A 26516-nucleotide genomic window follows, 5' to 3' on the forward strand; every position below is an offset into this window, starting at 1 on the left:
CACAGAGAAGAGAGAGGAACATGCAGGCCTATTTCTGAGAAAGTTCCCCTAAATACGGACAATACCTGAAAATTTAATGAATTCTGACTCGTCTTGGAGTTTTAACACCACAAATGCTTTTCAGAAGTGTAATGAATCGCCCCACAAACACAGGAGCACTGGTCTGGTGGATTTACACGCACTTGGGAGGAGGAGAGGGACACAGCTTTTCGATCAGACTAATGGTTTGGAAGTAGCTTCAGGAGGAGTGCTGGTAATCGCATTTGACGGTCTGAATTGATGGCTGATGGCTTGTAAAGGGCAAAGCACTGGAGTGATTTCAGGGAGCTTTTAATAATGCTTAGCAAATGATCAGGCTGCACACTCAATCTCTTTGCAGATGCCAATATTCTTTCCCCCCCTTCCCCAGTAAGTGTAAAGCATAGGGGAAAAAAAAAATCTCAAAAGAAATCGCAGAATTGCAGACTTAGTCAAGATAATCCCAGTGCCCAGAAGAAAGAGAAACAAAAAGTCAGATTTAAGGAATAAACTTGATCTAGACAAGGAGCAATTGTAATTTTTGATTTGAGATTTGAATGCTACTTACGGATTCTTCTAGGATCTAATTTTGTTTATAATTGCATGCTAAATCCTAATTCATGACTAATAATAAGGAAGACACAATCAAAGGAATGTTTCCCACAAAAGGGTGTTGAGGAACTGGCTCCAATTTCTGCCTCTTGTCTGTGGGTACAATATTAGCAAGATTTTTTATTTCTTTGTCCTGTAGAGATGGGTGGTACAGCTTGTGGACATCCATCAGCCCTTAAAAGGATCCACACCCTCTCTCTTCTCTCTCCTGAGATCTGGAAGGAGCTTTTTTCTCTTTTTCTATTCAGTTGCAAAACTTCCTGGAGTAGCTGAAAAAATCAGACTGAACTAGGTCAGTGGCTTCTCCAGAAGATCCAAGGTCAAGAGTAGTTAAAATATTAATGACTTCTGAATGCCTCTGCTTCAGGATGACTTGAAATACCCCAAACAAGATTTTTAGAAGTCATTATGCTCAACAGGATAACAATTAATGGTGTGCGTTATGAGTATTTCATAGCTTGGTTTGCTCTCACAGTCTTAGTTTTAATTTTTTAAGTTCCCTGTTGCCAGGAGCAACGTAAGAGAGATTTGCAGGTACTTTATGACCTGTAGGGAATGGTTTTGGGAACAGAACTCAGGCTCCCGGCTCAAAGGAGCTTTGGGGTTATATACAACAGGCAATAACATTTTCATTTCTAATATTCAGGATTTTCTAAGTGATAGCAAACTGGAGCATTGTCTTTGAGTGAGGTCTGGTGTTCACCCACCTGTGAACAGTCGTGCTCATTTTCTGTCTTTAAAATCAGCAGGGGATGACTGAGCTCTCTGAGTCATTATTGCTCCCAATTTACTTAGAGGATGGACTGCTGGGACATCACATATTAATTCTGTCCAGAACCTTGTAGGATTTAAATCTTTTTATGATCATCCATTTTGCATATTTTTCAGCTTTGTTCTGATGATTCTTCTGATGATTCTGAGAGTGAAGGACTGTCTTCTTCCAGAGGAAAGACCTCCTGTAGATTTCCTGGGCTCACTGTAGATTTCAGCTCTCAGGGAAATGATTTTGAATATTTTTGTGGGTGTGAGATAAAACCAGCCAATATTATCCAGGAATCCATCATGAAACTTCAGCTCTTGGTGTTATTAGTTTGTCTGGATAAATATATTATTTTACACATGCTTTATGTCTCTGCAGCTCCAAGAAAGCTTGAGTAGCAAACGTCTTTTGTTGCATTTGTATGTTCCTGAGGTTCACACTGATATTTTGGTGATGAAATTCATGCATTTCTGCTTCATCTGGTTTTCACCTGCATTTCCAGAAATGCAGTGGCATCAGTCATTCCTAACCAAAAATCAGGACACCTGTACTAAGGGCAGTGACCAGCAGAAATATTGTGGTGGTTATTCTTTTTCAGTGACACAGTGACAAAAATAATCACAGTATTCAAGGTGTAAATTAGAAAACAAAACAAAACAACAAAACAAAAAACCCAGTGGTTTTCACTGTGTACAGGCTTTTTTCTTTTTTTCTTTTTTTTTTCTTTTTTTTTTTTCTTTTTTTTCTTTTTTTTTTTTTTCTTTTTTTTTTTTCTTTTTTTTTTCTTTTTCTTTTGGGGGGGGGGTGTTTTTTGTGCATTGACAAATCCTGAATTTTGCAAAGTATGATGTAAGGCAGGAATAGAGATTCTTATAATTCTCCTTGTGAAAAGACTTCACAGTACAACCTTCATGTGAAGATCTTATTTTCAAGAAGTACCAAACAGTTTAATTTTCTGTGTTCAGAGTGCATCACTGTTAACCTATTGCAAACAAATGCAAGAACTATGCCAGATTAGACATTCAATTTTTCTGGAAGGAAGTGAACTTCCTCAACCAAGTTCCTAAAAGGTTTTGCCCTTGTGATTCCTTGCACAGAACTGGGGAGAAAAAAGAGAGAAAAACCTCACAAGAAAAAAGAAAATTGATCTTTCGCTTTACTCCCAGCTGTGAAACTTTCAGAAACTCAGCTGAAATGGGGACATAAAAGCAAAAAATAACTGCAGCTTCCATTAGAATTTAAGAAAAGAGTGACCTGGGTCATCAAGTTCAGTTCCATGAACATAAATATATACTCAGAAGAGTTCACAGAACATCTATTCTTAATCTGAAAAAAAAAAAAAAAAAAACTCCACAAAACTAAAAGCACTCCTTAAGCTTTTCCTCAACAAATCTTGAAACTTGTGCTGTTCAGAATCTAAATTCAGAAAAAAATCCCAAACCAAACCAACACCCAAGAAACTACAAACCAAAACAACCTGCTCAAAACAATATGGCACAATGAAGGGGAGGGATGAAAAATTGATATCCTACAAATTCCATGGTAAGGCAGCTCTCATAAATAAACTCCCAAGTGGCCCAGAGAAAAGTACAAGAGCTCCTGGACCTTGCTGGTCTGGTTGGTACCACAATTCTTTATTATTCCCAAATTAGGAGGGGATTCATAATCCTAAGCATGCAAACAACAGATGCCAATTAAGCACTTTAGGGTTTTTTAAGCCTTTACACTTTAGAATGTTGCTGTTTTCTGCCTGGCAGCAAGGGGAAGCTCAGAAGGAAATAGATACACCAAAGAAGAGCCCAGTGGACAAAAATTTCCTAAACTCTATGATTAATGATTGGATCTTAAGCACAGTAACAACAAAATATGGTAAGTTCCAAGAAATCTTAACATATATATATATATACATATATTATTTTTTGCTTAAATTCAATGTCCAAAGCTTCCCAAACTCCCAGACTGTGTTACGCAGTCATGGCAAATTCCATCCCAGGCCCCACCTTGGGACAAGCAGATTTCCCCATGCTCTGTTTGGGACATTCTCCATCTTCCAATCTTCTAATCTCCTCCAATTGTCTAGACTAAGTTTTATTAATGGATAACTCAAAGCCATTAAATCTCATTCCAGTAATGCTCTTTAAACTGAACAATTCTCCTCTCCCTCCCTGGTGTATACACCCAAACATACATATTTTGTTATTCACTGTAATATTATTATTCACACATTTATTGCTACCTTTATTTTGGCAGAAGAAATAAACCAATTTTTAAATGTCTCTAAAAAAATAGGCTTTTTTTCTGTGAGTGCTTTTATATCTGATTTTTGGTTGTAGTTTGAGATGTCCTGTGTGAACAAAATCATCTTGGATTACAGATGATATCCTAGATGAGCTCTTATCTTATTCAATGGTGCTGCTGCTTCTTCATGTTTTATCTTAGAATCTAATTAGGTTCTTTCATGGCTGTGTCTCATTGGTAGCTCAGAGATGTCCGACCTTCCATCAAAGCACCCATAGTCCTCTCTTCCTCCATCCCTTCAAACTGATGGAATAATATCTCATTTTTAGAAAATGGTCACTGTACAGTCAGTTACTTGAGATAATTAGTAAGCTGAATTTAAGACTAATTTTAACCTCTGAGCTAGAGACAGAATTACAAAATGTTTTCCTTCTCAGATTTATGACACCAGAACAAGGAGCAAAAATAAAGCAATGATTTCATTGTTTCAAGATTAAAATTTGCCGCATTTGGGGCCAATGCTAGGAATTAATATTCACAGAGAACATCAAGGATGCTTTAGAGAAAGGGAACTAATCACGAAGCACCTTTTTTTTATTTATTTGTGGTTTTGTACTCATTCTTGAAGAGACATCTGTGACCACTTCACCAAAAAAAAAAGAAATAAACTGGACCAGTGTGAGAAAATTAGTAAAATATAGATTTGTATTAACATAAAAATAAATTTTAAAAAAAGAAAAAAAGAGAGAGAATTCATGCTTTTGTAATTCTGAAAGAATGAAATTGCAGGAAATCATAAGTACCTCTACTAATTTTCTAACATAGAATCAGTCCTAATCCAGACTGAAACCAGGAATTTCAGAAATAAGTGGAAATGTTGATCTAGATCTAAAATTACCATACATTTCTTATCCTGATTCCTTTAATCTCAAATTTTTTTTAGTGTTTGGTTCATGTGATGCTGGATTGGGCTGTCAGCACCTGTTGAGACCAATTCTTCTTCTGTGCAAGTTTGTCACTGTGTGGAAATTCCCATAGGAAAGACAAATGTCCTGCTTTTGTTTCTTGTTTCTCTTTGTTTTGTTTTTTGTGAGGGTTTTTTTTGTTTGTTTTTGTTTTTGTTTTTGTTTTCTTCCTAAAGAACCTTTCAGATTCTTTTGACTTTCCACATTTCTGCTTGGAATTTACCAGAGAGTTCCTGTATTCACTTTGTAATTTCTGCATGAACTGTGATATTTTTTGTGAATACCCTGTTGCTTGAATTTTCCATCTTCTGCCTATGCCCAATGAATTCTGTTTTCACTTTCTGATAGGGTATGAAGATATAAACTGACCTGATAATTTAAAAACCCTCTCCTTCACCTTTCAGGCAGCTGTTATTTCTCTTTATCAGCTCCTTTTTCATAACTAAAATCTTTGTCTCCTTAGGCCACCATTTTAAAACTGGGCTTCCATCTCTTGAATCATTTCCACAGCTCTTCCTTGGACCTGCCAAATTCTCAATAGAATTTCGGTCAAGTAACATTTTATTTCTTCATATTAATTTTTTTCCAGTTTCTTTGGTGGAAAATGTTTCCATAAACAGAGCACAGAAAGCTGTCCAGTTATGAAATGCTCAGATCTGCTTTTCTGGACTAAAATGTGAATTGTTTGCCACCTCACTCTTGCAGGGGTTAGTTCCTCCCCCAGCTTCTTGTGTGTGAATGATTTTTCCTTCTGTTAACTTTAATTCATGTATTATACATCTCATCCATAATTTAACATAAAGAGAGACCTTCTATTATTTATCACCCACATGATGGGGACATGCATGTGCACACATGCATATATAGGATATTTTCCTACATAAAAATAAAGATTAATGTATAAATATTTAACAGAGGTTATAGTCTTAGGAAATATTGCTCCTTAAAGTGTTGGAAAATATTTTTTTTTTCAGTAAGTCTCATATGTACCACAGGGTACAGTCTGGTAAAAAACAGCTGATGCCTGTCCACAGAGTATTATTTGTTTGAAAGGAAGAATTAAGGTAATTTAAAATTTTAGCATCTTACTAATGTTCTACTTCCATGTACCCTGATTTCTTCTTCAAAACTTAATGCCTTTTAAGAGCCAGTGTTGACCTTACACATAAGTCATATCTCATAAAGACAGGTTTCTTCCTGTAATTAAGCACTGGAGACTCTTTTAGTTCTGTAGACCATGAGCTGGGATTAGAACACAGTGAAATGATCAGGACTGCCCTGAACTATCAGACTCTTTCATTTAAGTGGTGTGTGCTGTTTAGAAGATGAGTTATCAAACAAACTTTGAAATACTCCCTCCATACTCAGTCTTTCCATACAGAGTAAAACTCGGTGAGAATTTTGTCGGAATAAGGGGAGAGAGAAGCTTGGCTCTCACTTTTGATTAATCACAGAGATTCTCAGTTTCCCAAGGTGCAGTTTACCATTGTAACCACATTTAACTGCAGCAAATACTCCTTAAAATACAGAACCAGCATTTAACTACACATTTGCAGACCTTGGGCAGCTTGAAATGGTGATCTTTCCTTCACTTATTCAAAGAATTTTAGCAACCAGAAATTGTTGGACACCCACTCTTCCGGGCACCCAAGAGTGAAGAACGAGTTAGACAAAGATTTATTGTGCAATCTATACTTGAGGATTGCTGAGAAAGCAGCATCTGAGTTAAACACAATGCTGAAGTCATGCATGTTAACATATTCTGTCCCTATTAAAAATAAATGCAGATTATGTTTGAGACTGTACTCATCGTATGACTTGGCTCTGAATGTTCAGGTGTCTGCAGTTTCTTTAAGTGGGAAATTCGTCTGTGAAAAGTTAGCTAAAAAATGTCTGAGAAATTAAGCGAGACAGGTGTTGGGGTTTTGATTTTTTTGGGGGGGTTTTTTGGGGGGGGTTTCAGGGGGTGGTGGTTGGGTTTTTAGGGTTTTTTAGGACTTCCTTTGGTTTGGTTTAGTTTGGATCTTTTGGGGCTTTGGTTCCTTTTTTTTTATTATTTTTTGTTTGGTTGGGTTTTTTGGTTCTTTTTGTGGTAGGAAGAAGTTTTTTAGTGCATAGCTGTTACCTTTGCTGATGCCACTTTCTTTTCCCATCCTTGGCTTTTTTTTAATTTTTTTTTTTGATGGCTGCATCTACATAATAGAAATTAAGAGTACTTTTTAATAGAGACTAGGCAGGCTTGGAGCATAGAGTCCTATTCACCCAAGTGAGATCAGGGCTCTCCTTCACCACCTTCCATCTCATGGAGGGCACATCCTGCAGGCTCTACCACAGAGCAAGAGACAACCAGGTAATAGGAAAGAGGCATAGCAGAGTTTCAGCTTTAATATCTCATTTTGAAAGATTAGGTGAAGGCAAGTCGATGTAACAGGTTGGTCACACAATCAAATCACATCCAACCATTCACAATTAATTATTCAAGCCTTTCTTTGTGCCCTTGTCAATTTGAACAGAAGAGCTGTCAGCTGTTGAGTCTCTATTGAAGACCAGCCTTAGATCGTTATTATTGAGCTGCCCCTGACCAGGCTCCAGGGCCAGAGCTCCTGTCAGAAAGAAAAAAGAAATGAAACACGGTGTATTGACTTTTGCATCTTTGGGATATTATTTATTTCTTTATTTCCCCCCTATCTTCCCTGGTCTTTGCTCTGCCGTGCGCTCTGCTTTGTACAGTGCTCCCTTTTCAGAACTAAAAAAAGTCCAGGAGGTTCAATTTACAGGGATTGCATGTGTGTTCCACCTTTTTAATGGAAATCCTCCAGGGAGGGACATAGTGTGTCCCGACCATGGACATGGTGTAGAATGCAAATCCTCAGGTCAGTGATACAGACTCTTGGGGCTCTGCCTAAGAGGATTGGAGTGAAGGAAAAAAAATTGGCTTTCTCCTAGGAGATAAAGACTGTGAACTATGAAAGCAATAATGTTGACCCAAATAACAGTTGTTCGAGAGATTGAACGAATGCAGAATTTGCTTAGAATAAATGCCATACAGCTGTCAGATTTTGCCACGTTAATTTTCTTTTTTTTAAGATTCATTTGTGTCTGTTCACATCCCTAAGCCATTGACTGCATAAAAGAGTATACCCAGATTAAAGCTGAGTATCAGGAAAAGGGAAGAAAAGTAGTTTTAGTTCAGAGCTTTCTCTTCATTACTTTTCCACTGCCTAGTTTTGAAAAATAAGGATAATTATTTTTAAATGTTCTTATCGAAGTGACACCAGCATTTTTTGAATGTTCATGTAAAACATCAAAACTCTGCTGTGTTTACTCAGGAGAAAGAAGTACATCGAAGCAAATTGGGTGAATATCCTTACTTTAGATTAATTCGTGCAAAAAAGAGTACTTCTCACAGACCTTATGCATTGGAAGCACCACTGGCAGAGAGTCACATCCCTTTTTAGGGAGCTGACAAGCACAAATAAGAAGAGCAGACCACCGGTACATAATTTAAAATCCTTTTGAGCCAATGGTCCCATGCTTAAACAAGACACACATTTGGATCACATGTGGTAATCATAAAATGGTTTGGGTTGGAAGGGATCATCTCAATCCACCCCCTGCCATGGGCAGGGACATCTTCCACTGTCCCAGGGTGCTCCAAGATCTGTCCAACCTGGCCTTGGACACTTCCAGGGATCCAGGGGCAGCCATAGCTTCTCTGGGCACCCTGTGCCAGGGCCTGCCCACCCTCACAGGGAACCATTTCTTCCTTACATCTAACCTAAATTTCCCCTTTCACTTTGAGCCCATCCCCCTTGTCCTATCACTCCAGTTCCTGGTGAATTGTTTCTCTCCAGGTTTCTTGCAGCCCCTTCAGACACTGGAAGGTTCTGTGAGATCTCCAAAGAACCTTCTCTTCTCCAGGCTGAACAGCCCCAGATTTCCCATCCTCTCTCCATAGGGAAGGTGCCCCAGTCGACTTATGAACCCCTTATCAACCTCATGGCCTCCTATGGACTTGCTCCAACAGTTCCATATCCTTCTGATGTTGGGAGATCAGAAGGGTGGGATCTCATGAGAGCAAAGAGGAGAATCCCCTCCCTGGACCTGCTGCCCACAGTGCTTTGGATGATCGTGGTGGCCATTCCATGCACAGTTTTGGCCATTGTTCTCCATCTCCAGCAGTGCCATGATGCCTTAAATTTTAGCTTTCATGTTTCTCAGGTTCTGTGTTGCCTAGGGGTGCGGTTCAGAGCCTCATATTCAGTGTCAGTAAGCTCTCTTCACAGAGTAGGGAGACAAAACAAATCCCTTTTCTGCTGGAGACCAAAGACAACTTTCAGCCCGAAAGCACAAACAACCGTGGGCTGAAAAGAGAAATAAGAAGGATGGGACCTCACAACCTGAAGCTGTAATTGGACAATTAAACCCCAATATGCAAATGGACCAAAACTGATAAAAATACAAGACCTTTTGACCGGTCATCCATTTTGTGACCATTCTTAGTCCACCTTGGGACTAAGCTGTACACAGGTCTTGCGCTGCCCAAGGTGGAGCCTAAAGGCCTTTCAATAAATACCTACTTGTTGGAATTCTGGAAACTTCGATTTTAGGATTTTAGTATATGGTAAGGTCTGTGGGGCAAGATGGAGGATTTTGGGTGTTGTCTGAGTCCTTCTTCTTCACCTTCTTCTTCATGGGTTTGAGTGGTTTTCTGTAATTGCATGAAAAGTGTCCACATTGCGAGACTTGGGTGGTCATTAGTGGGTTAGAAATATAAATAATATAGGTGTCACCTTGTTATTGGGTAATTAGCTCTTAAATAACCTTGGAAAGAGTTAGAAGCACTCCATTTTACCTCATTTCTCTAACTTGTTAGTTAGAGCTCACCGTTTGTGAATCTGTAAATAGATAAGAAATAATAAACATTCAGGTCCAAAGTCAAAAACTGCGTCTCCCATGTTTCAATCTCAGCTTTGGCAGTAGTTGAAAACAAGCCAAAACTCCATCACCTACTTTATTCTCTAGCTCTGTGCAGTCTCTGTTTCAGGTCAGCCTTCCCAAGGCATCAGCCAGAGGATTTGGATGTGCCTGATTCCTGGTGGGAATGCTATTCTGAATGTGTTGGGTTGCTGCAGTGTGCTGCACACCTGGGGGCTTTTCTGTCAGGTCAATCCTGTTTAGGCAACTTCGTGCTGCCTGCAGCTTCTGGGATTGAAAGAAATGTCAATGGTATGGATCTTCACGTGGAAATGTCATTAACATGGTCAAGGCCATCTGTGCTAATGTCATCTGGTGCTGGCAAGGTCACTCTGTGCCTCAACATGTTCTTTAATGGCCTGTGGAGATGAGGAAAGAGAGTTTGACTGCTGAGGGAAGTTCTTAGGGTGCAGGTCTGTGTCTCTTGGATGTATTTATTTGGTTGGTTTTTATAACCTAGTGCTATGCTCCCTGAAGAAAATAATTTCTGGAAGTGGAAAAAATGCTTTGTGTGACTTTCTAAAGGGTTTTGTGAGCATTTCAAAAAATGCTTTCAGTGACTTATGACTAAAGTCCCATATGTAGAATATGAGTTTGCAGTGTTTTTTTTTTTTCCTAAAACACCTCATTTTCCTTAACATTCACCATTTAAAAGACACAACAGAACACATTATAGACTCTAGCTGCTTAACAAATGATGCAATGCAACTCTAAAACAAATCTAAGCGTTAGCAAAATAGATGCTTTAAACCATTTGTAGGGCTAATTGCATCTGTAAGTACAAGGAAAGCTCAGGAAAAGCAGAAAAATGTTTAACACAGCTTGCCTGAAACATTAATCTGGCCAAAGGCTGTATTTTAAAAGTAATTTATTCTGAGGTCTTCACAGAAAATGAGCACTGGTGCAAACAAAACATGTCCAGCCCAGTGGTGAACACTCTGACAGTGGAAAGAGAACAACAATAATAGTATTTAACTTGTTCAGAGACATTTACACATCCAAATTGTGCCGTTGTTGTGCACCTCCGTAAAGGATTGAACCCAATCTGGCAGGTTTTCACGTGAAATGAGGGGTAAGCAAGGATGTTTGGATACTCAAAACCCAGAACTGGGTTTCCCAAATCTGCCCCAGACTCACAAGATAAAGTTAGGCAAATCAATTTGCTTCACTGTGCCTCAATTTCCCAATCAAATAGAAATTGGCAAATGATAAAAATTATCTTAGGAATGCATTTGGGCATATTTGAATAATCATCTTGATATTTGGAAGGGCTTCCAAGTCATGATTCTCTGAGCAGTTCAGAGAAGGAAATAAAACAACCTTAAAATAGATTTATTCTAAAGGATGGATGCTTGTTTTGTTTATAATGATCTTTTCTTTGTGTTTCCAGTCTAAGGAAAGTAATAGCACAGAATCACAGTAATCTTTATGAGATGATATGGAATTACACATCCTTCCTAGTTTTACCTCACACAGATCTTTGAAATGAAGTTGGATTGAAATATCCCATAATCTTGAGTTGATGCTCAGCATAAATCACACTGTGAATTTACTCCCTGCTGAAAAGTTATATTTACTGAACCCTTTTCATTGTTACAAAGTTAGTTTGACAAAGATGTCAGCAAACAGAAAATAAATAGTGTGAAAACCACATCTATTCACACTGCTATAAGATGACTCTCATTCAAAGTGTTTCTGTTTATTGAGAAGTTGCTAGAATTATAAAACTTTGTAACCTATAAAAAATGAGGTCTGTTAAATCCCCACATGCTGATAGAACTCAGTCTGCAAACAGATTCTCGGGAATTGCTTGCGGTTATTTCAATTTTAAATCAGTGTGGGTTATGTTTTTCCTCTGGCAATGTAGGAAATCTGTGTGACTTGTGTAATATTTAAATGCTGTTTTTCTAATATTCCATTATGGAATGATTTCATTGGATCATGGATGGCAGGAGTTTTGTTTATTTTAAGGTATAGAAAAGTCAAAACATACTTCTGCTACTACTATTGTTATTTTTTCTGTTTTAAACACTGCTGCATCTGTTGTTCTGAAGCAACACTGAGTACAAATGGTTTTGTGTGTTTCCATAATCAGGAAAATGTGTACTGAGTCACGAAATATGGGAATAGCTCACCAGGAGACAATTCTTTTTTTAAAATGGCAGGTGTGTGAGTGGCATTGAGAGATGAATAGTTAAATACACAAAATGCACAACATGGAGCTCTGTGCCTGTGGGAAGGGTAAAGAACAGACAGAAGTAAGGTCCCATCTTATAACAGCTGGTTATGTTGAGAAACAAAATTATTGTGTATGAGAGAGAGAAAAGTAGAGGAAAATTTGTTATAGTAAGGGGAAATTGTAAAAAAAAAATTTAATTTCTATAGGGCTGTTGAAAAACAACCCCATAGACTTAACACTATTGTGTTGTTCAAATAGATAGAAATGTACATCATTAGCAGGTTTTTTTTCTTCATTTTAGAAATTTTTCACTGAGCATTGAATTCTTTTCCCAGTAGACTGGCCAAGAATCTCCAGGGGAAATTATTTATTTTATCTCTAATTCCTAGTGGAGCTGATTCCTCCCACAGTGAATATTCTGAATAATTTTTTTATCCAAACACGGGTTTACTTTTTCAAATTGAGCGAGGAAGATATTAATTCCTTCTCGTGTCATTACCATAACACCAAATTAACCTGTTTCACTTCCCCTCATTTTGCGCTCTCAAAATAAAAATACTACACCAGAATGTACCACGTGAGGCTTTGTGTCTGCTACTGCACATGCTTTGGATAAAAAATTCTGACTGCTCAGGTGTCTTGGGAAGCTTTGAATAGATCTTTTCATGGAAGGGAGTGGCTGCTATGATAAATTTCTCGTAAAAATTATTCCTTCAGGTTGAGATGCTCCATTGCCTTCACAGTTACCTGCAGAGTAAAGGTGGTGAAACATGTGGGGCCAGAGAGCTGCAGCTGCTGGAGTTACTGTGGGATGATACTGGCTGTGTGCACCCAGTAAAAATAATTCTGCTGCTGTTGGAATTCTGTGTCTGCAGGGCTGTGACTGACTCTGATCATGTTGTCCATAACACTTTATATTCTGGAAATACAATGACTTCAAAGCTCCAAAACTATTAAGGTGCACATTTGATGGTGGTGACTTAAAGCAGCTGCCGTTCAGGCCAGAGGAGATGGAGGTTTTCTCTTTAATTAATGAGCTTGTGTTTAAATTTACAGGGGAGATGGGTTATGGTCCTTGATGATACAAAGAGCAGAGAATTACGTTATTTGTGCTAAGCCACTGGTCAGCTCCAGGCTATTTATTTATGTGGGATGCACCAGTAAAAGCCTGAGGAAAAAGATTTTAATCCTCCAGACAGCTCCATATATCATGGGCAAAGTTGAATCCTCTTTTAGCAGAGCCCCTAAAACTAGCTGGTGATTTAAAATTATCTGCTTGCTTCCCAGCTGAAATGAGGAAAGCAGCTTCTACAGCAACGTATGCAAGCACTCAAATCATCTAAAACTGAGGCATTAAAGATTATGGCAGTTTTATTCAATATCCTGGAGGATGACAGTTAACAACAGCAGGTAGAGAGTTGTAGCTCCTCATGCCTAATAAATTCATCAAAGATTAAGAGGGGGAACAATTAAATAAAAACATTGTGTAATCAGTCAGGTCTATACTATTCAACCATAAAACAGTGACCATGAACCAAACCAAGTCTGTGCACACAAAAGCACAGCTCCTGCATCAAGTTATGCCTTATCTGAAAAAAACAACCAACACAACACAAAATCAAAACAAACAAACAAGTTTATTCCTTCTTTATAAAACTTGAAGATTGCATATGTAACATAAGGGAATTGGTGTGGACAGTTGGCACGAAATACATTTTTGCAGTCTCAGAAACACAGATAGGGCAACAAATTATGTTCTGATTTGGGTAATTTACAGCCTCTTTTTCAAAACGGCCAAACTCATTCAGAAAATTATAGCACTGCACATAGAAGAGCATAATGTCTTTCCTTACACTGAGATTACAGAAGCACAAATAAACTCATGATGCTGTTGGATTTAGAGCAGCTAAAACCAGGAATGCAGCTGCCACCAGCAGTCAGGACTTGCCTGATCTTGGACCACTGGGCTCAGGCCCCATCCTGTCTCAATGAGAAACCAACAGGGAACCACAACTCTTGTTCCTACTCAAAGCTGCACTTGACTCAGCAGATAATCTCACTCAGATCAATTTACAAAGCCAAAACTGCAACTTTATTTTGTTCAGTGCCCACTTCCTTTCCTTTCCTTTCCTTTCCTTTCCTTTCCTTTCCTTTCCTTTCCTTTCCTTTCCTTTCCTTTCCTTTCCTTTCCTTTCCTTTCCTTTCCTTTCCTTTCCTTTCCTTTCCTTTCCTTTCCTTTCCTTTCCTTTCCTTTCCTTTCCTTTCCTTTCCTTTCCTTTCCTTTCCTTTCCTTTCCTTTCCTTTCCTTTCCTTTCCTTTCCTTTCCTTTCCTTTCCTTTCCTTTCCTTTCCTTTCCTTTCCTTTCCTTTCCTTTCCTTTCCTTTCCTTTCCTTTCCTTTCCTTTCCTTTCCTTTCCTTCCCTTCCCTTCCCTTCCCTTCCCTTCCCTTCCCTTCCCTTCCCTTCCCTTCCCTTCCCTTCCCTTCCCTTCCCTTCCCTTCCCTTCCCTTCCCTTCCCTTCCCTTCCCTTCCCTTCCCTTCCTTCCCTTCCCTTCCCTTCCCTTCCCTTCCCTTCCCTTCCTTCCCTTCCCTTCCCTTCCCTTCCCTTCCCTTCCCTTCCCTTCCCTTCCCTTCCCTTCCCTTCCCTTCCCTTCCCTTCCCTTCCCTTCCCTTCCCTTCCCTTCCCTTCCCCTTCTTTTTTTCCTTTGTTTTCTTTCTTTATTTCCTTTTCTGTCTTTCTGTCTCCTTTTCTCTCCCAGCTGTATTCACCTTGTGGTTCTATAGGAAAGAAATATGCAGCTTTGTTGTCTCAGGTAGCAATAATTCATGCAAAACATCAAAGGAAATCTGGAGAACTACAGCTATGGCATAATTCCCATTTATAAAACAGAGACACATTTTGGAGTGGAGCAAACACCACGGCATCCAAATTTCTCTAGATCCGTTTTCTTTGGAAAGATGCAGAAGGACATTGCTGGTCCATGATATTCCTTAGAGATAGAGATGCCAAAATAACAGCAATTTTTTTTTTTAATCTTTTCCTCTTTAATCTTTGAAGAATCAAGTGGAAAATATTCCATTGCTTTGCTTGGCATTTTAGAGCCACGGTGATGGTGGCTGGGTTGGGCCTCCCACACTTTGAGCAGCTCTGAATTCCACTTACTGAGGGGAAGAGTGACTGACAAGGAACAGATTTATTTACAATAAACCCTGATTCAGACTAAGTTGACACTAAAACAGGTGCTTCTATCTCTAACTGAGGAAGAGGAGGTGAGGGAGGGTAAAGAATGATGATATAAGAAAAAGATGTCTTAGTTTTGAGTTGTCAGTTTTGCACAATTTTTGCCAAGTTGTGAATCCATCACTGTTACAGCTGGAATCACATCAGGTCATAGGACTGGAAATATTAATGAATATCCTTAGCTCTCTGCAGAGAGATAATCTCGGTTATTCTTTATTGAAGACTAAAAAGGTTTTGTGTCTAAATAAAATAGAAAACATCTCATGTAAGGCTGCTGGCTTGTTTAATAAATTCCCAAATTTAATTCTGGGCGGGGCGGGGTTGGGGGGGGAAAGCCCATAACAACACAAAGAAAAGGGAAAACCAACTGCTTTGGAACTGAAGAAAACTTCAGACCTGCAAGCTTGGCTTTATGATAAGCCACATTTCTGTGAGCTTTGAGGAGCATGGAATTACAGACCAAATAGCACAGCAGCCTCCCTCGCCTTGGACAATGCTTCCTATGGATTTTATGGCTTTTTCTTTCCTTGTGTCAGGAAAAAAAGGGGAATATTAAATACCTTAACTCCTCATGAGTAACATCTTATTATGGTGGCACCTCAAGAGCTTTGCCACTCATTTTTTTCTCCCAGGAAATGAGTCATGATGTCCTCTCAAGGTATCTCATGAAAGCTGAGTACATGGAATGAGTGATACTTGGAAAAGCGAAATCCTTGCCTTTCCCTCCTCATCTCCTTCCCTCATCAAATCTTTGGGCTGGGTAACAATAGGGCTGTGTCAAAAGTCACAGGGCTGTGACTGCAGGGCACAGTTTAAGCAGGTTCTAGCACACTTCCCATGCCCTGAGCAGCAGACTGGTTTGTTTGAGGATGATGTTGTAGCACTGCCACAAAACTGAGTTATAGGTTTCTGTCCCCTTTGGCTCTGTGGGGAGTTCTCTCCCCTTCCATGCACAGGTCACACTGAAAACTTGCTTAGCAGAAGCGTTTCTATCCAGTGGAGGTGACAAGTACCACTGGCAAGAGTTTATTTGTTCTGTATTACCATTTGGCTCATGATTAGAACAGCCATCTGTTCTCTTAATTTCGATCAACCCAATTTAGGCTGCAATAACACAATGCCGTTAGATGTGCTTCCAACAAAGGAAAAAATCAAATATGATTTTTTTAAATCATCTTGAGGGTAACATTGCCCCTATTTAAAGAGTACCAGCATGCTGGGGGAAAAGGGCATGATTAAAGAATAATTAACAATGTGATTTTAAAATATTCTCATTTTCCTACAAGAATATGATGTGCTAATTCGACAGGAAAGTGCTCACATTTTCCTATGAATTATACATGAGAACAATCTCACATAGGAAACCTAAACAGAATTTTATTTTAATCTCTAATATTATGCAGTCTAATGGAAAACATTAAAACCTTACATAAGAGCAATTTCATAACTGTTAATGTGACCTCTTCTCACTTGGAGAAATGAACACATGATTTGCTAACGCCACTCAAATTTAAAGAAGTCAGTAGGTTATTCAGGGCACTGGTCAGCAGACAGTAAAATCAGGGGTGTGTTTCAAAACTGTGGGGTTTGGGGCCCTTGATCAAGCCTAGAAATGACCCAGCTTCCTCCGCCTCTTCCTTGTTTCCTTTAGGAAAATGAGACCCATTTCTTTGGGGTTCATCTCCTTACCTTGTTTGTTAATATCTCAGATGAAGACATGAATTTAGAGTTTCAATTAGGGAAAGAAATTCTGTAAAGGAAAGCTGCGGGCAAAATATGCCAACAGTTAAAATATTGATGTGATGGCAAAAGGTGACCCAGCTTGGTTAGTTGTGTTAAAGAGGTTTGATTTGAACGCTGAGGTTTTCATGCCAATAATTCCAGTTTTAGGACAGTTAGGTGAAAAGTCCGATCTACAGAAGGAGGGAAATCCCTCGATCCATGACTCTGAAAATGAGATCACAGTTTGCCATGGTGGGTTCAATTACTGGATGGATACGTGGAAAAAAAAAATTGTAGAGGAAAATGGTGACATTTTGCATTCGCTACGAACAGAACCAGAAATTTCAGAACTGAATTTATGTGCATAAGATCCAAGCTTGAAAAGGAACTTCAAAAAGTTGTTAAGGTGTTGAGCGAAGAACTACGGGAATATTTCAAGATATGAATAATTCACAGTAAATGATTTAGGAAGTTCAATCTGTATAACTAATTAAGGAGAAAGATGGTACAAGAGGTAATTTCCTCGTGTTCTGTAAGGACTTAAATGGGCAGAAGATTTCTGACTGTGGAGGAAATCTTTAATGAAGGCACAGTAAGATCCAATAACTGGGGCAAAGGCAGGTGGACCCAAACAATACACTAATTTTCAAAAGCAAGAATAACTGCAATAATTTACCCAGGGCTATCACATGTTCTCCACTTACAAGAAATCTTTAATCTTGACTAATGTCTTTTTAAAAAACCTTTAGTGTAGCTTCCAGATATGGACTTGGGCAGGGGTTAATGGCAAAAGGATGGAAGGTGAAAATAAATGACTCTAATGGTCTTTCCAGTCCTTGGATCTATATATTTTCTTTTCAGTCTCATCGTGAGGCAAAGTTATGTATTACGTTGGATGTTGGGGAAAGAGTTATGGGTTCCATTCCCTGGTTTTCCACTGACTTGTTTGAATTGTATGAATCCACCTCTAAGAGCTTCTCTGTAAAGAATTAAAATTTTCATAAAATCATAGAATGCTTTGGCTTGGAAGTGGATCTTAAAGGACATCTAATTCAAACCCCCTGCCATGGGCAGGGACACCTTCCACTAGGCCAGCTTGCTCAGAGCCCCATCCAGCCTGGCCTTGGGTTTAAATTCTACTTTACAATTTAAATACTGTGCTAAACGGTAATGTATTACTATGCTTGCCCACACTACCAAGGCAAGAGATAGTGAGGGTCCCTGGAAGCCTTTGAAGTCTTTGAATCAGACACATATTCCAGATATTGAACCAAGTTTTCAAAGGCATCAAGCATTGAAAGCCAAAAGAGATTTCAACATCTCTGAAAATCAGATGCTGGAATTATTATAATCAAGTATTCAAGGCATTAATACAAACACTGCCGAGGAGGAATAATAAATGGGAATTATGAGCTATATTTTGACAGTGGATTTTTTTAATTGTTGTGAAGGAGGCTTCTCTGTCTTCCTCTCTTGAAGCCTGCTAACAGCCAAACAAACAAAAAGCTTCAGTAGTTCTGAAAGGATTTTTCCCTTTAGAAAAACCTTTATTTGGCATATTAAGCAGGTGAGTCAAACAAATTAGACTTCATTAGAGCAAAGCAGGGGCGATTAAATTAAATGTGCCTGAAGAAGAAAGCCTTCCCCTGGATCAACAGGGCAGTGGGAGCTTGTCTGTCCCATCCTGGTGCTTTTCTAAACACTTTTTGAAGTACAGAAGGAAGAACACTCAACACTTCAGCTTTGTCACAGCTGACAGCCTGTCGGGTTTAATGAAAATGCTCTCAGTTTAGAAGATGACAGAAATTACATGCATTTCCCCTTTTATTTCTCTGTCATCTTTTTCTGTCTCGCATCTCTACGGGAGAAGGAGGGGTTGGTTATTAAAAGCATTACATAAGTATGCAAAATATGTTAAGAAGAAAAGAGGAAAAAAGGAAAATCTTTCGCCCTGCAATTACACACAATGTCTGTTGGTGGGAAATGTGGGATAACATCTGATGTGTGGCAATAACTATTTACTTTCAGCTATCTTTGAAGAGGGTGAGGGGAAAATCTCCAGATAATGCTTTAAGTGAAGGTTTTATTGTACGATTGCCTGAGTAATTTCCAACAGGAAGATGATCTAAGCAGTGTTAGATAGCTTGAGTGTGTTCATAACTTCTCCAGAAAATACAGCAAGATAACACTGAGCAATTCCATGGCTCTGCAAAGCTTTCACATTCCTCTTTTATTAAGTGGCAGGCTTTTAATAAGTGTGTCTGCTCTCACGGAGCCAAAAGTGTAACTGCAGCCAGGGCTGAGAAGGGAAGGCTTCACCTGCAAGTATCAGTCAGTACTACGAGATCTGGAAATAGGCCACAAATCCATTAAATTCATCACCCAGCCACTCCACATCCTCGTCCACATCCAAAATTCACACCCCACTTGTGATTCCAGAACTGCTCTCTAGAGTTTAAAGGGAAGCTCTGAATTTGATCTTCTCACTTAATTTCTGTGGCAGTTTTGTTCATGCTTATCCTGAGCAGAGAGACAAATTTGATCACTAACGATGCCCTGTGTAGATCATCTCTCAAAACTGTGCAGAGCATCTGAAAATAGTGAGGGCTGTGGAAGAGCACAGAGGAATGAATTTATTTTTAAGCTTTGGCCACGTTTGTGTGATCTTAAACTTGTGCACACTGGTAGTATCCAAAGGTGGATGGAATCCACCTGGATCCAAATGGAATCATGGAGAAATGGAATTATGAGGAGAAATGGAATTGTATGTATTTAGCAAAGGTGAAAATGGACCCCAGAAATAGAAAGCTACAGGAAACCTTCACATGTGTGAGGGTCACATTTCTGCATTTCAGCTGTTCAGGCTCCACTCACTTGACACAAATGCACAGCATGTGCAGATTTACTGCAGGGACCAAAACAGTCCCAACCATCCCATTAACACCTTTTTATCTATTCTTGGGCCGGGGATGTGGCTGCAGCCTCTCCACCAACATCCACGCCAGCAGGGTTTGGTACCAGAGTCACATCCCAGCTGGGAAAACCTGATTTAAGCCCTGCCTGAGCTGCAGAGAAAGTGTGTGCAGGGCTGAGAGGCATTGCTGTGGGCAGGCACAGGTCTGAACCCTCTGAATGCAGAGTTGGTTGATGCTCAGGCAGCTGGAAACAAAAGCAGGGCAGGGTTGCCTTTGCTGCATCCCCCAAGCCAAGCCTTTAAATGTGATTCCCATCTCCTGAAGCTGTCATTTTGTGCTGCCCACAGAGCATAAGGGAGACAACTGTGCCTCAATTGCCTGTAGTTCTTACAACAAATTCCCTGGAAAAAGTAGATTTGCTTTATGAATATTTCAGGAGTGCAGAAACTGCTTGTGAACCAAAGTCTAACATCCCGTGGTTTTCACACCAAAATTCTAAATATCCGTCAAACCTAAATTTAGGGATAAAGACAGACCTTATAAAGGGTACAGATCTTGAGTAGCACTATTTGATAAGAGGTTAGGGTGGCACAAATGGTTTTGAGTAATGTATACACTCAGATGGTGTTCTGAGTAATTGGGAATGTGGAAGGAAAAGGAAGAAACACTCAGCATAAGGCAGCACGCTATATCAAGGAGTTACAGTATATCTTATTGGTTTAACTTATTGCTGCTATGTGTCTATATCATTTCATCCAAACATTACAACTAACATATTAAAACATAAGATGTAAGATAGCTTTGCTTTCTTCATGCAAGTTTTCAATGCCATGTTTCAGACATCTGGCTGTGACACTGAAATATTACCTATTCAGGTGATTTTGCTACTGCACTCCACAATATCTTTGTTTCTAAGTCTTCTCTATGCAAGCAGTTTAATTTTCAGAGGCATATGAAGTCAGTATGACTTCTGTATAAGCAAGAATCTCTCTAGCCTGTAAATCTGTAAATCCACCTCAGCTGGAGTTCAGTGCTGCTCATGGCTGAGGAGAGAGCACTTCTCATCCAGTTCTCACTCCCCCTTTACACCTTCCCTTGCTCAGCAAAGGAGCTCAACACCTTCCATGCTTCAATTATGGTGATTTATTTTCACAGAATCCCAGGATCCCTGAGGTTGGAAAAGGCCTCCCAGCCCATGGACTCCCAGCTGTGACCCATCCCCACCTTGTCCCCAGCCCAGAGCACTGAGCGCCACCTCCAGCCCTTCCTGGGACACCTCCAGGGATGGGCACTCCAAACCTCCCTGGGCAGCCCCTGCCAAGGCCTGAGCACCCTTTCCATGGGGAAATTCCTGCTGCTGGCCAAGCTGAGCCTCCCCTGGGCCAGCCTGAGGCCGTTCCCTCTCCTCCTGTCCCTGTTCCCTGGAAGCAGAGCCTGACTCCATCTGGCTGCCCCCCTCCTGTCAGGGAGATTTAGAGAGAAATAAAACACCCCTGAGCCTCCTTTTCTCCATGCTAAACAACTCCATCACTTATTTAACCCTGATGTGGTTATTTAATAATTCTGGATAATTCCAAGGATGGGAGAGGTGGGCTGGTGTTGTTTTATTCAGCGTTCCCTGCTCTGAGGGTCAGACCAGTCCTGTGACATTAAATGGTTGTTAATTTTTTTCCCTATTTTGTTTTTTTTTTATATATTATGGTTTAAAGAATATCACCCTCTGTAATGAAACCATTTCTTTTCCATCCCCTCTCTGCTGGATTGCTTTCCCACTGATGCATCTGTGAGCAAGCATCCTGACTACACTTAATTATTAAAAAGTCATTGCTCAAACAGAGCTCTGAAGAAAAGGAATTCTTTCTTACTGCATATTACTGGATATTAGTTCATAATTGGTTTCACCCTTGTATATTTCTCCCCTAATTCTGGAGCCTCTATGTTTTATAATACCTAGATACAGGTACATATATTGTCAGAGCTGCCATCTACAGAGGAATGCAGCAGACATGAAAAGGAAAAGATATTCACATTTACCTCAGTGTAAAAGTTTTGGAAAAGCACACAGAGCTTAGACTACACTATTTTTTTAAGTAGAAATATTAACCAGGTGAGGTTTAAGTTTACAGTGCATTCTAAACACGTCATTTTAATTTATTGCATTGTGGAAAGTGCAATAGAACAAACATGTACTGTGTCGATTTTGGGGGGTTTTGTGTCCTTGCTTTTAAAGTGGGCATGAAACAGAACAGAGACAGTTCTGTGGGTGCCAAATGATGAAAACTGCACGTGACCATACAAGCTATGCTATTTTCTACATATTCTAGAGCAAATAATAATAATAAAAAGGTCATATTTGAAGAAAATTTAAACTGTAATGCTTTTATTTTGAGAGAACAGTGGTAGAAACTCTGACCTTGAGCCATGTCAGCCTTGTTTGGTTTTAGAGGTTGTGGCTTTGCTGGGCAGGGTGGGATGGGACTGCTCCTCACATTGGAGCTGTTTAACTCACAGGCACTGCATGTGTGAGCAGCTTCACTGCCACTCCCACCCTACAGCCCTGCTGCTGAATTGCAACAGATCATCCTGCAATACTGAACTAAACTGGGTCAATGCAATGGTTCTTTACCCCATATTTTACTTCAGATGCCCCTTGTGTGTTTGTTAATAGTCATATAGACCATGGCACATTTCTTTCCTTCATTCCTGACGTTTCCCTTAAATTTCTTTCCTTCATTCCTCACATTTTTCCTTAAAGATCCCTCCCTTTCTGCACATGAAGTGCCAATTAAATATACATGAATTGATACCTTTTTGGTAAACTTGGAATTGGCAGCTTCAAACCTGGCAAAAAAGCAAATCTTCAGGCTCTGTGTCCTCCATCCTTCAGTGTGAGAGTAACGACCTGCAGCTATTTCAAACCCTGCAAACTCTTGTGTCTTCCAGGACCTAGATTTCTCATCACATCCACGGGAGCCTTGTATATTTTAGACGTACAGAATGAAGATGGACTGTACAACTACCGATGTATCACAAGGCACAGATACACTGGAGAAACACGACAAAGCAACAGCGCAAGACTTTTTGTATCAGGTGCTCCTTTTCTGTATCTTTGCTAAAGGAAATGCTGCAGCATGTGTCTCTTTCTGGTGTGCTCATGTGGTTTCTATCAAATGGAAGTGGGGAGCTGCTGCAAAATAAGATGGGCCATTTTAAAACCCTTAATTTTTATTTTTTTAAATCTGTTTTTCACATCAGAGCCACTATTTCCTGAAGGCCTGTAGGGTGCACCTGCATTCAGCATGGTGATTTTTTTAGCAGGTTTAGAGTACTTTATACAGGGACTGTGGATGGGATTTATCCCTCCAAAAGTGGGTTTGTGCAGAGAAATTTAATCACCTTAAGCTCCCTGTGTAACCAAAGAAGAGGAACACTTTTAGGGGCAGGGTACCTGTCCTGCTTTGGGCTGATCTGAACTGCCCCATAGTGCCTGTTCCTTCTCTCTTGACCTCAGCAGGAGCTCAGGACATTGCACTCAGCTGTAGATATTTCCACCTCAGGACTCCCAGGTTTTCTGAGGTGCATTTCAACCTTCCTTTTCATTCATCCCACTCCTACCCTGGGGAAAAAACCCTGTTCCCCTGCCTGCAGGAGGGATCTCCAGCCAGAAGAAGAAGGTGACCCGTGCCAGCGCCACCAGGGGTGCTGCAGGTAGACAGGAGGGCTGGTTGGCAGCTCTCCGTGCTCAGGGCTTAGTCCCAGGGAAATCTGTGCAGCAGGTGGGAAAACCAGGAGGTGAACGGGCTATTTTAACTTTTCCTTGCAGTTTTAAATTAACTTCTGATTGTGAGGTGGACCGTTGGGTTCCTTACAGTCATCAAACACTCAGGGCTCTCAATACAGTGCTGCTCCAATACAGATTTTCCCCCTTTTTTTTTTCCCAGTGAGAGGCAGTGCCAGTTGTGGGTGAGGTGAAGGAGGAGCTGACCCCAAGCCTGGGTCTGGAACTTGCTCTCAAACATTTCTGTGTAGGATCAGCACTCCTCCACCTCCCCTTCCTGTCCCTTATTTGCTGCCAGTTCATAACTGCTCCCTTTGTTTGCATGTGAGCAAATCCAGAGTGGTTTTCCTACACCCACAGAGCTCACTGAGGCTGCATCCCAGACTTTCTCTTTCTCCCCATATCCTTAAATAAATATCCCCACCATTCCACTGAGAGCCCCACATTGCTTTTTCTCCTTTTCCCTGCTGCTAAGTTTCCTTAAAGGTCAGTCAGGATTTGGTGACTTTCCCGATCTGACAGTCAGTTTTAAGGTCTGTCTTAAATTAAGTCAATTTAAACCTTTTGACCCTTTCATCTCCTCTTTTGGTCCTTTTGTCATAATAAAACTGTAGTGGTCAGGTCTCAGCTCTCCACCCCTCTGTTTGAGAGCCCTAAGGGAGACAGAGTTGAGCACAAGGTTTTCCGCTATTAACATGCTTCTTGCCCTCCTCCAAAGTGGACATTGTTGAAGTATTTTGGAGCCCTCTGATCACAGAGGCTGGTACTTAAATATAGTAATGATTAAAAGAAAAGAAAAAAAAAAAAAGAAAAGAAAAGAAAAAAAAAAAAAAGTGGGATTTTTCAGGTTAGAATCACTTACCAGTCAGTTCCAGGAGTTTGCCCTTTTGATAGGTGTCCCCTGTGGGTGGAACTCTTGCCTCTGCTTTTCCCAACCAGATGAAGACGTTCTCCTGCACAATAATCTGCCTGCTGTGGTCTTAGGAGAACAGGCAGGATTCTCCCCTTTCCAGCTGGCTCCATAATATGGTCTGCTTCCGTGTGAAATCATGTTAAGGCTGAGCCAGTGGGGACATAAATAAAATCAGGCTTGTATCTTGGTAACCACAGGAAAAATTCTGGTTATCTCACTGAACAAAAGGGGGGAAATGGAAGCTCTGTCTTGCTTGAAATTTAGGACAAACACCCTTAAAGGATGTGTTCTGTCTGAAGTTTCCCTTTCTGTTCTCCTCCACAGACCAAACTGAAATAGCAAAATTTACCTGTATGCAATAACTGGCTTTTTTAATTCAACAGGGTTAATTATTCTTGATCAGGGCTAGAGTGTGCTCTGATTTCCAGTCCTGTTAATCTATTGAGCAAGTGCAGCAATCAGGGGCAGAGTTTGTCCCTTAATATTTCTCTCATAGGTTTTCCTTTTAGTTTGCTGGGATCTATTTTCTTAAAGAGTGACTCCTTTGAGAACTGGGGTCAGAGAATCCATGAACATAGTTCTGAAAAGTCTACTAGCATGAGACCTACATTTTTGCCTGCATTTTACATTCATATTTGGCCTTCACTTGTTTGGGGATGAAATCGTTTGTATAGCTATTTCCTATGTTTCCTGGCCACATTTAACACAAGCTAAGCTTCATTATTATTTTGAAACAGTGAGAATGGTAAGGTGCAGATAATAGCAAATAAAATTAAAAATTAGCAAAAATAGTGAATATTTAATGTGCCTATGCCCAAAATTAAGTTCTAAATTTCATTTGGAGAAAGAACATCTTGAAATTACGTGTCCCTTCTAAATAAGAAAAAGCCATTAATATGCAACAGAATAGATTTTTAAGACTCATTCTAGTGTCCTTTTCCAACAATAATTTTGTCCTGTCATGAATCCCATCTCCTCAAATCATTACTGCTTTTTAACCTCCACACTCTGAAAAATCCTTATGATTTTTAAAGCACAACAATTTTCTTCTTCTGTCCTTCAAAGAAGGTCCAAAGTAGAATATTTTAAAACAGTATTTTGGCTCAATTTTTCACCATTGTCCTTGCTGGAAGTCATTTGCAGCCGACTGTTAAAACATAGTAAAAATAATAATTCAAAAGAGGCTAAACACATATTGAAACTGGGTTATATTACTTTGCACATTTTTGCCTCATTCCAGGTGATTGCAAATGAACCGTGGAATTTCTTTTGTGTTTTGTTTGGGGTTTGGCTGTTTGTTTCTTTGGGTTTTTGTTTGTTTGTTTTGTTTTGTTTTGTTTTGTTGGGTGTTGGGTTTTTTTGGGGGGGGGGCGGGATTTTTGTTGTTTGTTTGGTTTTTTTTTCCCCTTAAGGTGGAATATATGAACTGTACGAGTTCTAAAGAGTCTGTTCCAGGGACAGCCCAAAGAAATATTTTTACTGTCCATTTAAACATTTAAGCACAGAGTGGAAGAAAACAGGACACTGGAATCATATCTTGTCTATCCCTGAGTATATTTGTAAAACCTCCTCTACAACAGCAGGGTGAAATTTCCTTCATTATGTAGGAAAATCTCAGTTTAGCTGTCCTGCAACTGGGACTCCAGGCTGTGCTGCTGCTGACAAGGCTCAAGTTGAGCAGGAAAAAAAGGGAAGTTACCCTGGGATAGAAAATCCAGGGTCTGCTGTGCTGCCTGAGTAGGAATGCACAGACAATGCCTCTAAAAGACAGTTATGCTTTTTTATTATTTAAATATTTAATTACTACTTGCAACTGAAGAAATTGATTTCATGTAGATGTAGCCTTGTTAAGAGCCAGAAGCTGTAATTCCTTGCCTGCTTGTGGCTCTACTCTCAGTTAATTCCCCATAAAAGAATCTGTGCCTGGTAATGCCTGATGACCCAAAAGGCGAGAGAGGAGCTGGCTGATCAATTAGTCAAATTGACATTGGCCTTCCCAATAGCATCCTGGCAGATTGTGCTTTCACTGAGCCAGACATAAACAGCATGGCACGCTCAGAAATTTGTCCCATCCTCGTGCCAAATATGGACCTCGAGGCCACTGATTCGTCCAAAATCACTCATTTAACCACTGCTGACGCCTTCCTAATGAGACACTCAGCAAGTTGAATGTGGTTTTGCCCTCAGTGGCTCAGTGTTT

The 26516-nt window shown here is 39.9% G+C and overlaps 1 protein-coding gene across 6 annotated transcripts in view; it reads left to right on the forward strand.

Annotated features, from left to right (window-relative positions):
- Positions 1-26516, forward strand: part of DSCAM (DS cell adhesion molecule) — a 384919-nt gene that overhangs the window by 170759 nt on the left and 187644 nt on the right. For all 6 annotated transcript variants that reach the window (XM_066177133.1, XM_066177137.1, XM_066177136.1 and 3 more), the window contains exon 3: positions 22569-22715. In XM_066177133.1, the coding sequence (XP_066033230.1) occupies positions 22569-22715 (147 nt within the window). The remainder of the gene's footprint in view (positions 1-22568; positions 22716-26516) is intronic.

The sequence above is a fragment of the Chamaea fasciata genome, unplaced genomic scaffold (assembly GCF_029207755.1).
Source record: "Chamaea fasciata isolate MVZ Bird 193981 ecotype frontalis unplaced genomic scaffold, bChaFas1.0.hap1 SCAF_2, whole genome shotgun sequence".
Taxonomy (NCBI): domain Eukaryota; kingdom Metazoa; phylum Chordata; class Aves; order Passeriformes; family Sylviidae; genus Chamaea; species Chamaea fasciata.